A 12031-nucleotide genomic window follows, 5' to 3' on the forward strand; every position below is an offset into this window, starting at 1 on the left:
AAACCGAACCTTCGATGCTAACCTGGTGGCCGGAATTGCCGGAAATCGGCGAAATCCCAAAACTGAACCGGAGCAATCCTTGCTTCGATCTGGACTTTCACGGCCAAAACTCCAAAATCCTAGGTCACTAGTGTCAAGAGAGGGTTGAGGCGCCCCTGTGGTGACCGGCTACACGCCGGTTGGTGGCCGGAAAGTGGAGAATCAAAGGGAAGAAGAGAAACCCGAAGGGAAGGGGGAAGAGTCGGGGGAGAGGAGAGAGAAAGAGGGGTGGGTTTCCGGTTTTAGAAACCTACCCTGTAACTTTCTATATTTATCAAAATTTTTACCATGAATAGTAACTTCCGTATTTCACTCATAACTTTTGCATACGAACTCCGATTTTTACGTACCACATATGCACGCGCTCGGTTTAACGTCCTCTACAACTTTAATGAAGGAAATTTTCTCAAATTATTAACCCATAAAAAGTCAATTTTTAGCCACCCCCTAAACGTTAAAATTATAACCGCGAATGGTTAACATACAGAAATTCGTGTAACTCAGTAAAAAGGGTACATCAGATGTGGGGTGTAACAAGCATTCTTACATGCTTTGGTGCCACTGTCGGCTTGGTGAGAGCATATTTTTTCCTCATTATAATCTGTGTTGAGTATGATTCAGTTTTCGCATTATGAACTTAGGAAAAATGTGATTAATTTGAGAGTTGAAAAAGAAATAACTTTTAAATTGATGACATAGTACATGATGAATTCCATATATTAGAGTGAATTGATGATGAGTTTCTGCAGTTGTGATATCATCTTAGGAATTATATCTTTGGGCAGAGTTTCTTTAAAACAGAAGGTATACTGTTTGTTACGAAGTGTTTGTGATTTTACATTCTTGGTGTATATGTTCCTATTAATTCATTAGGTAATAGGCATGCGTATGTGAATTTTACACTTTGGTGTGAGTTTTTTTTGTGATATGGCTTTAATTTCTGGTTTGAAGTATCGAAATATAGGGATATATGGATTCTTGAAATTACGGATTTCTTGATTGTTTGTGGCTGATCAGCTTGGCATTGAATGTGGTTTGGGGTTTTGCTCAAATCGGTTTTAGTTGCTCTGCTCTTAACCATTGAAATTATTTATTGACTCTTGTACTTTAGGGATTTCTTGACTCGTGAAATGTGTAAAATGTAGCTTGATTCTTTGGAGCGTATCTCAGCTTTCCATTTGCTGTAGCTTGTCAACAAAAGGAGGTTGAATCCATGGGACCAATTGCAGAGCGTTGGAGAATCAGAAGTAAAAGTGTGTTACATATATGAGATATGGAGGCCCTTGGTTGAAGAGAAGAGCTGGGTTAGGCATGGGTATGGTTGCAGCCTATAATCCAAGTCTCCATTATCTCATTGAATCTCATGGTTTTATTGAAGAGGATGCAAAATCTTGTACAATTTCTTTGCTTCTTTAATGTAAAGCACTTCATTGTGGATGTTTGAAGTATGTTTATTGTAGAGAAATAAAAGTATTATTATGTTCAATTTATACAATTAATTAGCAGAAATAATTTTTTTTAAAAATGCTACCACTATTACACACTGAAATCAGTGTGAGTTAGAGTATAGGGATTTCACACGGACATCCGTGTCAATAAGGTTATAGGTTTTGACACAGAAATCCGTCTGAAATACATTTGACACAAATATCTGTGTGCAATACAATTTACACATTTGCCACAGAAATCCGTGTGAAATAGAGTTGTTCACACGGATTGCGTTCAATTCCGGTAAATTAGATTTATGGAATTATAGTGGGGCCCACGTTAGTATTTCACACGGACAACATAATCCGTGTGAGATGAGCATTACCCCCCCTCCAAACCGCACGGTAACACCAATCTGTGCGTGTACTGTGTGTAAAAGCTATCACACACTGAAATCCGTGTGAGATAGTCTTATTACCTACAGATTAAAATCCGTGGGTAATTGTTGTTTTGCTAGTAGTGTCACCTTAACAGACATCGTAGAAATATAATCGGATCTATATAAGATGGAACCATTAGTCTTTAAGGACTAGAGTAGTCCAATTATCACTTCATGAATGACTACACAACGCTGCACTGATACGAAAGATCTTGAAAATTCTTGCCATGAAAGATCTTCTATGAGAATGAAGAACTAGCTACCACCATTAACAACTTTGCAAATCTCAAATATAAATGTTGGCATCGGGTGAGACTTTTGGCGGGTGAAGTGTGATTAACATATGCTGATATTCCCTAAGCAAAAGAATGGTCATTAGCAAAAAAGGAAAAAAGGGAAAAAAAAGAAAAAAGAACAGACATGTAAAAGTGCAAACTTCAAAGTTCATGAACAATGCGATTCAATTTGGAGTCTTTTGTGGTGACCACATGTGACATTGTTTCAATCAAACAAAGACGGCAAATAAACCCAACACGTTACTACAAAGTACCACTATACAAAATCATGTCATTTTAAAATGCTTAGTTGATACTATATATAGGAATCCTTTGTACAGAATACATTGTCGCTTAGTAGGAAAAAATCATGCTTTTCTCTAATTTTAACGAAGGAAGAATTAAAATTTACATTTTCATCCTATTTTATGAAAAACACAATGGTAAAAAATGAATATAATGTTTATTTCAGAAATGAAAAGTGTAAGAATTGAGCTCTTGCTTAAAATCATATACAACAAGGGCAATGAATTTTCATTACCAATATTAAAGAGATTGGAAAACGAAGTTTCATACTAAAATCAAGAGGGTAATGAAATTTCATTACCAATATTAAAAGAGATTGGAAAACGATGTTTCATACCAAAATCAAGAAGATAATGAAATTTCATTTTTTTTTTAAAGCAGAAAATGAAATTTCATTACCAAACAACTCATCGGTTATTTTTTCCCGCATCATAAGCGAAAAAATAATTAAAATTCGGCAACTTTCGAACATTATGTATTTTTGAAGCTTTTCACTCTCTGTTTCTAAAATTAATTCTAACCTAATTTTAGGACTGTCAATTCCGACACGACCCGATAACACGACTCGAAACCCGCACGAAATAAAGCAGGTTGAACCCGCACGATTAAAAAGCGGGTCGGCTGTGGGTCAATCCGCCATGACCCATTTAATAAATAGGTCGGCCACGGGTCAACCCGCCAACACGAAGTGAACCCCATATAATCCGATTATGCTATACTACATCTTTTTGAACTTTTGGACATTAGGAGTATTTGATCATAGAATTAGACAATTTGAAATATTTTGCTTTATAATTATTGGATTTAATTATTTATGAATATATATAATTATTTATATTATTTGTCTTGTGAAGTTTTTAGTGAATTCTCTCAATTTATGCATTTTTTTAGTTAAATGGGTCGCATTGTTAACTTTTAAATTAGTCATTTTGTCTAACACGACACGACCTATTTGTTAAATGAGTTAAGTGGGTTGGAAACAGGTAACCCGTTTAATAAATAAGTTGAGTTTGAGTTTAAATTTTTGACACGATTATTAAATGGGTTGGGTTTGGGTTTGCATCTTACGACACGACAAATACCTTGACTCGACACGAACCCAACCCGACACGACCCATTGACAACCTTACCTAATTTCCCGTTACCCTACACATGTTTGTTTTCTTCAGGTGTCATATATTCTTTTTATCTATTTAATCAAAATTCAATATGCCCAGAAAAGGAAAACAAAAATTTTACTAATTAAGTTTTTTACAGTAGCATCACCATTCACCAAGTCGGTTTGCGAAGCCTATAAAAACGCCTTTCGCCCGTGACAACTCAAATCTGCCAAACACTCTCTCTCTCTCTCTGTTTCCGCCTATTCCCATATTCAGACCAAATACAAATTCACCATCTCTTTCCAAAAACACATCTCTCTCTACCCATCTGCTACTTTCCTTAGTCTCCTGAAATGGTACGCATCTCTCTCACTCTCTCATTCATTCTCTGGTTTTGATTGTCATGGGTTTGCTTATTTTTGGATGATTAGATGCTCGTATTCAATTCGCTTCCCTATCTCTGTTTTTCATAGATTAAAACCCATAAACCATTACTGGGTTTTGTCTCCTACCTGTTCGTCTCTATTTCTCTCGCTCAAAACCCGAGTTTGAATCTTTCCGACTAACAAACAAACAACATTGGCTGTTTTCCGGCTTCTGAAAACACTGGATTCACTGTGCGGCGTGCTGCTATTATATTTTAATATGATGGGTTTGATTGGAGGCTCAGACTTGCTCTTTGTATTATTTTTTGTTTCGTGTGAACGAAGTGAAAAGGAAATTGCTTTGGGTGGTGGAATCTTTTCATTTCTTTACTTGTGTTTCTTTTAATTAATGGCGCTTCGCGTAACGCCAAGACTAGGATAACATGCTCCATTCCTCCTAGATTATAGAGTATAGAACCTCCTAATCCAAGTGCTCACTTCATTTCTCCACCTACGCAACCCCGTTTCTTTTTCCAAGCAAAGGTTTTATGAAAGTTTTCCTGGAATTCCTTCTTAAAAAAAGGGAAAAAAGTTGCGGAATATATTGAAGCATATATAGCGCAAATAAAGATTCTTTTTTAAAAATTATTTGGTATTTTGAGTACGACTCTCCGTCATCCATATCTTTATGGGGATTTCATGAATTTCATACTTTTGTGTGATATCGTTCGGACAAGTGTTACTTCATCCGTAAGCAACTACTAAATTATTTTTTCCCTTTGTTTTTATTTTCGGTCAAATAATGAGATAGACATGTCAACCAAAAACTAGAAAAAGAATGAGATAACTACAAAGAATTCATTTTCAAGATGATCAACAATTCTATGGTCGATCGGCTTTTCCATGGTGTGAGATCCATTAACTTTAATGGGTCCCATATCCAATCAGAAACACGTCGCCCCAACGCGGCTCCCTGCTCCCACTTGGTTTCTATCGTTTATGTTTTTGAAGAGAGGGAACTCAAATTTGATTTTTCATTGTTTGTCTTCATTTCTCTTGGAATCTCTGGAGTGCAAGCCTGCAACCCAATGATGCTCCCAAATTGGCATTTGGCAGCACCTTAGGTTGGCTTAACAATGTGCTCTGGATTTGGATCATTCCCAGGATATGATGTTACTTTTTGCCAAAGAAAAAGTTAAGAAACATCAAAGTACATTGGAGAACCAAGATGGTCGATCCTCAACACACATGATAGAATGTTGCTTGATTTTTATAAATTACTGCCTAGGGGTGTGCAAAACACGGTACAAATCGGCCAAATCGGTCGAAACCGACCGATAAATATGATTTAGTTAAAGTTTTTTAACATTAAAATATGAAAGCCGGTTCAATACCGAACCAAACCGTTTATGAATTGACTTGGTTTGGTTTTTCTTTTACTTAAACACCGAACCCCAAACCGAGCGGTATGTATTAAATATAATAGAAAAAAAAATTAAAATTATATACATAATATATATATATATTTATTTATTTGTGGGTAGTCTTTTATAAGTAAGTTCTAAATCTCCAATTATAATTTGATTCTCAAAATGATATACTACCATATTGAATTCTAGACCCAAAGGCTTAAAACCCAAATAAGTGAATCATTTTGAAACTATTTTAGATTTTGTTCTTTGAATATTAGTTTTGGATTTTGATTATTAAATTTTTATTATTGAGATTGAGTTTTAGTATTTTACTATGAGTTTTTCGTAAACAAAACGCTAATGCTATATATGTTAAAACCGCCTTACCGACCGAACCAAACCATCTTTAAATGGATTGGATCAGATCGGATTAAACTTATTTTTTTCGATGACCGGTTGTCTAAAATGTCTAAACCGCCAACTTTGGCATAGAGACGGTTTGGAGTCAAAACTGATCTAATCCAATTCTCGTGCAGCCCTATTACTGCCTATGTATTACAAATTTACGGTTGAATTTGTTTTCCTTAACTAAGCTAGGAGTAAAAAAAGAAAAAAATTATTTGAGGATACATGTTCAAAATTCATAAATTTAGGTTCAAACGGTGTGATCCAAAATAAATAAAAAGATTCGCAATACTTTTTAGCCTCGTTTATTTTATGGGATTAGAGGTTTGAGAATGTGAAAGTTTTTCATTTCCCATGCTTGAAAAGTGTATGGTTGAATACATTATTTTATTGATTAAAATGTTCATATCAAAACTTGAAAATACTAATGCTGTGCCAAATATATGCTTATAGTTTCCTAATTGCTTTCCTAGTGTTAGGCAACACCATAAGGAGTAGATTTCCCAACAATTTCCTTTTGAAAACCTAAACAAGGCAATCTGAACTGCACTATTCCTTCAATTGATGGATGGTCTTAGTTGAATATTGCAAGTGTACGTAACGTACGTTCATGCTTCACTTGGCCATAATGTGAAAAAAAAAAAAGAGTAATGTTTAAAACTATTGCGAATCGTTTGGCGTGTGTAGGTCTCAGAAGAGGAGAAGACGAGAGTTGTTTTCTTGACAAAGCCATTGTCATTAGAAAGCGAATCGAATGGTGATTACAGAGCTCCTAATATACTTAAGCGCGTCCTAAGCCTATTCACAAATGTACGGCCAGGATCAGATCTCACTCGCTTCCAGGCAAGTTAACTCTATCGACTTTTGCTTCTTTTATTGGCTTCTATCTGTTTCACTTTACAAAAGAAAAAAATAAATATCAATTCTATAGCACTTATTAGTCTACTAGCCTTAAATTTATACATAGGCAGGGGTGGTGGAGGATTTCATGAATTTTTCGGTTTTACTGACAAACATTGCCTATCACATTCTGGAGGCATTTTATCGAGCTCCTTGGGCCCCAATAAGTATGAAATATAGATGTACATTCAAATATTTATTGAGTTACTAAGGCCAATTATTTTGGAAAGTTTTGTTGAGTATGGGCAAGAGTTACTCACCCCTACATAGTATGCATGTGGCAGAGACTACTGGTATAGGTTGGTCTTTAGATTTGAGCCACTTCATGGAATTCTTTTGTCGAACACAGTAGAAGATTCTTGATTGTAAAATATCGATGGTAGCTGATCTTTTATTTTACTGCTCTTGCAATTTCAGCTGTCACCTCTCTTTAACATACCAAAGTCACAGCTCCAGTGTTTCGGCGAATGTGTGTACTGCATTAATAATGATATGTTAGGGAATTGCAACAAAGGGGAAACCCCCAAGGACAGGTTCACAGCCGTTGTATCATGGAGTATTTCTACTTTGCGTCCTATGATTTTTGGAATTGCTCCATACAACCCCATTCTTGGAGAAACTCATCATGCGTCAAGGGGGAACCTCAATGTTCTACTTGAGCAGGTACTTGTAGTCTATTTTCTGCTGATTATAGGCTCAACTTTATGCTGCCCTACAGCTGAGAGTACAAAATCCCACAGCAGAAACTCTCAAGCTTGCATGACAATATATAAAATCTCAGATCCTCTCAATCCATTGTGAATTGGGTTTGAGTTGGAACTTGGACACCCCCATCTTTAACATCATGACAGCAAGCAATTCCTCCATGTATAAGGTCCAGTTTGGCCTGGTCACGTGACGAAGCTTGTTGAGAATTCAAAATCCCAAGCTGTGCACCTGATATTAGCACTGCCTCTGCGAGTTTGTGGAGATTTTATGCATAGCTCCACTAGGGTGATTGATTTTTGGGTTTTATGCTTGCAGATTTCACATCATCCACCAGTTACTGCGATGCATGCAACTGATGAGAAATCAAACGTTGAAATGATATGGTGTAACCATCCTACTCCCAAATTCTATGGTAGCTCTACTTCTTATAGCCATTACATAATCAAAAACCAAAAGTCTTAATATAGAGACCCCAAAACTCAACATTTATTAATCTGTTTGAACTCTGAAATTAAAATCAGAAAGAAATTACACTCACAATTCTTCAGATTGTATAGTTTTTAATTTCCTATCACAGATACCAATCAAATGCATCAAATCTTTTCCTATCTTCTCTCTCTAGTCTTGTTTTGCAATCTGTGTTGGAATATGAGAATAAAATGTTCCTCAAACCAACAAAATTTCAGTTGAGAAACAATATGATCAATATCCATCTCAAAAGAGTTCTTTTATCTAGTGGCCCTTTGACTAGTGATCAGTGTTTAGTTCTTGTGTTATATATAATAAACTAATTGTTTATTACTGTCATCATTCATCAGGTTGTATATGTTTCCAAGTTTCTCTAACCTTTTTTGATGTAATACTTACAAACCTAGAAACAGTTAATAAAATTTTTTACCAAACAAAGAAGAAGAAATAATTCTCTTAATTAAGAGTTTGAAACTCACAAGCGGTCCAAGGTTTCATTCTTCTACATTTTGTACTGATTGACTCTTTAAGCTACTGTTTATACATTCTGCTATTTTCAAATGCTATAGTCCTCATCAAGAAACATGTTGCAGGTACTTCCGTGGAAACTGAGGTGCATGGAAAAAGGGAGCTGAAGCTCCTGAATCATGGAGAAACTTATGAAATGAACGCCCCAAAACTTTTAATCAAATTCCTCCCAGTACCTTGGGTTAATTGGGTTGGTGAAAATAGAATCCGCTGTCATGAGACCGGCCTTGAAGCTGAGTTATACTATGGAAGCAGTTCCCTTTTTGGCCTTAGGGGAAATCCTAGATCAGTCAAGGGAAAGATCTTCGACTCATCATCCTTGGAGATTCTTTATGAGATAGATGGTCAATGGGATAGGTAATTCACTTTTTTTAGATGTTCCTATGTTTGTAACGAGTTAAATTTTTCTCTCTTATTGCCTTTTAAACTAATTGACTTGGTTATGATTTATATTTGAGAGAATGCTTAATTTCAAAACACCTCTTAACAGCTTTTCCAGCAAATCACACTTATGACCTTGAAACATGTTTGTGACAATTGTTAACATCTAACACACTCGTTTTGATGTTCCTGAATTTATTCAAATGCAGAACTGTCAAATTGAAGGACGTTAGCAGTGGGAAAGAAACAGTTATATACAATGCAAAAGAATCCATCTCAGGACTCAAATCTCCTGTTGTTACAGATCCGAAGGTATCTAGTTGTACTTCTCTATCTTTAAATACTTTAGCTTGAATTGCTTGTGGTCCAATCTGTCCTAAAATAAATGATTTCTTTATGCATTTGGATCTTTCTTTGGCATTTAGGCTAAAATCTTTCCCATATTTGTGAGTTGAGTATATACTATTAGACCAGCAATTTTGTGGCAATCAATGTAGAAATTTCGTTAAACATTAAAAAGTACATGTTTATAAGGCCTGCTCACTTAAGGGACAGTTTTTAAGGGACTGTGAGAGACAAGTGAATCTGACGGCTGAAAATAAATGCAAAGCTGAGGAAATTCAATTGCCTTTTTTTATTAATGCAATTTTACTTGTGCACGTTTATAATATCAATTACATATAGTAATAATAATAATACATTATCCGTAGTCAGCTATAAGAGAATATGCAGGCTGTCATTCATGATTGTACATTTGCATATTTTATTTGCTCCTAAATAGAAAATATTTATAGTTTTGTAGACCGGCATGTATGATGCAGACATTCACATTTTTCATATCGAAAAGCGAATTAGTTAATGTTCATTTCATTTGGATTATAGGGAGTCTGGCCGAGTGAGTCAGCTGTGATCTGGGGTTTGTTAAGCCAATCTATCCTGAACAAGGACTGGGGAAGAGCAAGAGAAGAAAAGAAAGAAGTTGAAGAAAAACAAAGGGAGCTATTTAGAGAAAGAGAAGCCAGAGGTGAAACTTGGGCACCTAAGCATTTCATTGTGAACTATAGCAAAGAAGGTGGATGGGATTGCTCACCCATTCACAAGTGGGTACCACCAGCCCCCATATCTGTACCCATCTCATAAGTTTGCATCAACAATCAGAAAACTTATTGGTTCAACTCTTCTCTTCTAATTCATAGACTTTTGGTTGTGATGGTGGGACTGTTGTTAGTAGCTAGATGAACAACCTACCGGCAACCAAGTAGATAAAAGAAACCCACCAAGCTCGTTTTTGGTTGAGAAAAAAATGGCACCATTTACTGGTGGCTGAAGAAGGTATCAAGTGAATTGAAGTTTCAGAATAGGCAACCGTCTGTTCTGTCCCCCCCTTAAGGGTGAGAAATAAATGTTTTCCAGAATCTTGATACATAATGTCAACGCTCTTAATCGGTTTCAGGATAACAACACAAATTACATATTGAATACCTTAATAATTAATCGGTAACAGCTCGCCCGTCTTTCTATACCAATCGAGGAAGTGGACCTAATAAATTCATTGCTGTATCTATGCAGACTTCATGTACATGCACTCTACCACGTTTAAAGTACGAATGTGTTCTGATAAGGACTATAAACTGGTGTATTGACTTGAGCCCAATGTGAAGAAGTCTACTCTCAATTCTCTAAACTGATTTATTAGAGGAAAAGGAACCTCCAACAGATCATCATCCCACAAAAGAAAGAATGAAAATTAATCTCCAAACTGATCCAAATATGATTGATGTGCACATTACTCTTTCTTCCAGTTATTCTATAAGTTGAAACAACTGGATTTGCTTTTGGACCCAATTACTAAACCAAATAAGTAAACAAACAAAATAAGCTCCCACTAGTTGTGATTTTGATTAATAAAAACCAAACAGTTGTACTACTTTTGCATAAAATTGAAGGCTACTTGCAAATAAGATTCCAACAACCAAAGATAAACTTTCAAAACAAAAGACGCCAGGTTATGAATTATGATCACATGCAAATCACTTCACACTAGCTAGGAACTTGATCAAAACCAATTCTGAGGATCATTCACTTGCCATGATATATATGCTGAGAGAAATTTACAAACCATCAAAAACCAAATCAAGAAAAGCTTTTCTGTTTCATTTTCCCATAAGAAAACTCCAATTACATCCATAAAATTAAACCAAACACCATTCATTTCTTTCTTACCGGAATTACTATGTACTACCATATACCTGATCATCAAATCATCCAATTCACTGTAGATATTTGGCTGCCTCCACATGCTTCTCCTGCAAATCCGACTCCGTTCTCCGGTTCAACTGCCTCTCCGTTATAGTATCCAACAGTGGCTTCCATGACCTTGCTCTTGTAGACCTCTGCGCACCATACATCTCCATCCGACTAGGACTACCCTCCGGCTCCACAAACCGGCCCGGACTATTTCTCCCCGGCGACGATGAATAGTTACTCCAAACAGGACTAGAGCAATGCATAGGACTCATCTGACCGGACCTCGACGAACTACCAGACCTTCCCAACCCCTCATTACTCCTACTACTACCACTTCTTGCCAAAGCCGTTAGCTTCCGGACCACGGCAGCCAAGTCCATAGGAGAAGCATCACTCTGTAACGCAGAGTAGGGCAGCAAGAAGTAGATTTGGCCTTGCTGAAGAAGAGTGTCCTGCTTCAATGGCTTATACCCAGTTGAGAGGAGCTGGGCTGGTGTGCACACAAAGTGCTTCGGGGGCCTTCCGGTTAGTTCACTGACCGAAACTGGGTGCTCGAACTCTTCGACGTAGCCGTTGAGATGAACCACGCGCACATTGTTTTGGGTTTCTTCTGGCTTTGGTCTGCAAGAAAAGCAAACACCCATGTTTTGATTGTATAGAGAATTAAAGAAGGAAGAAGGTGTGAATATATATATATATGTGCTAGGGAATATGTGGAATTATGGATAGGAGTTGAGAAGAATAAATTCAACATATTTGAAGTGGACTTTGTGTATAGGTAATGGCTTGAATATACAACCTTTAGCTGCCCAACTACAATTGGATTTTATAGAAAAATGTATTGTATTCTTGCACAGTGGAATGTGTCAATTTGTATGAATGTGGAAACTATTACCTCAAGTCACCCAGATTAAGTTTTGAGTTTCATTGCCTAAACGTACAGATGATCTTTCTTGTTTCGGTAAATGTCATTAGGTTAACAGAAGGTAGATTGAAATGAAGTAATAGATTGCTTCTCCTTCAGGAAAAG

At 36.4% G+C, this 12031-nt stretch overlaps 2 protein-coding genes across 3 annotated transcripts; one reads left to right on the forward strand and one right to left on the reverse strand.

Annotated features, from left to right (window-relative positions):
* Positions 1-2243: 2243 nt before the first annotated feature.
* LOC112198906 lies at positions 2244-11752 on the reverse strand. The gene is made up of 2 exons (XM_024340001.2): positions 11004-11752; positions 2244-2262 (listed from the first exon to the last, which is right to left on the reverse strand). Exon 1 carries the CDS (start codon positions 11643-11645, stop codon positions 11025-11027), a length of 621 nt encoding a protein of 206 aa, XP_024195769.1. The 5' UTR covers positions 11646-11752; the 3' UTR covers positions 2244-2262; positions 11004-11024.
* LOC112197062 (oxysterol-binding protein-related protein 4B) lies at positions 3791-10114 on the forward strand. Of its 2 annotated transcripts, none has more exons than XM_024337590.2 (7): positions 3791-3943; positions 6457-6612; positions 7087-7332; positions 7693-7789; positions 8439-8730; positions 8964-9066; positions 9637-10114. In XM_024337590.2, the coding sequence occupies exons 1-7, from the start codon at positions 3941-3943 to the stop codon at positions 9892-9894; spliced, it is 1155 nt and encodes a 384-aa protein (XP_024193358.1). In that variant the 5' UTR covers positions 3791-3940; the 3' UTR covers positions 9895-10114. The 2 variants fall into 2 exon arrangements, with proteins under 2 accessions (XP_024193358.1, XP_024193359.1); XM_024337591.2 differs by having other exon boundaries at positions 3883-3945; positions 6468-6612.
* Positions 11753-12031: the final 279 nt, after the last annotated feature.

Source organism: Rosa chinensis, chromosome 4, assembly GCF_002994745.2.
Source record: "Rosa chinensis cultivar Old Blush chromosome 4, RchiOBHm-V2, whole genome shotgun sequence".
Lineage (NCBI taxonomy): Eukaryota > Viridiplantae > Streptophyta > Magnoliopsida > Rosales > Rosaceae > Rosa > Rosa chinensis.

Bases quoted from the DNA above. Each gene is read 5' to 3' on its own strand.
- LOC112197062 (XM_024337590.2), top strand. The intron at 7,333-7,692 runs GTACTTGTAGTC...TTATGCTTGCAG, and splicing joins TCAATGTTCTACTTGAGCAG to ATTTCACATCATCCACCAGT. The intron at 8,731-8,963 runs GTAATTCACTTT...ATTCAAATGCAG, and splicing joins ATAGATGGTCAATGGGATAG to AACTGTCAAATTGAAGGACG.
- LOC112198906 (XM_024340001.2), bottom strand. From the start codon at position 11,645: ATGGGTGTTTGCTTTTCTTGCAGACCAAAGCCAGAAGAAACCCAAAAC.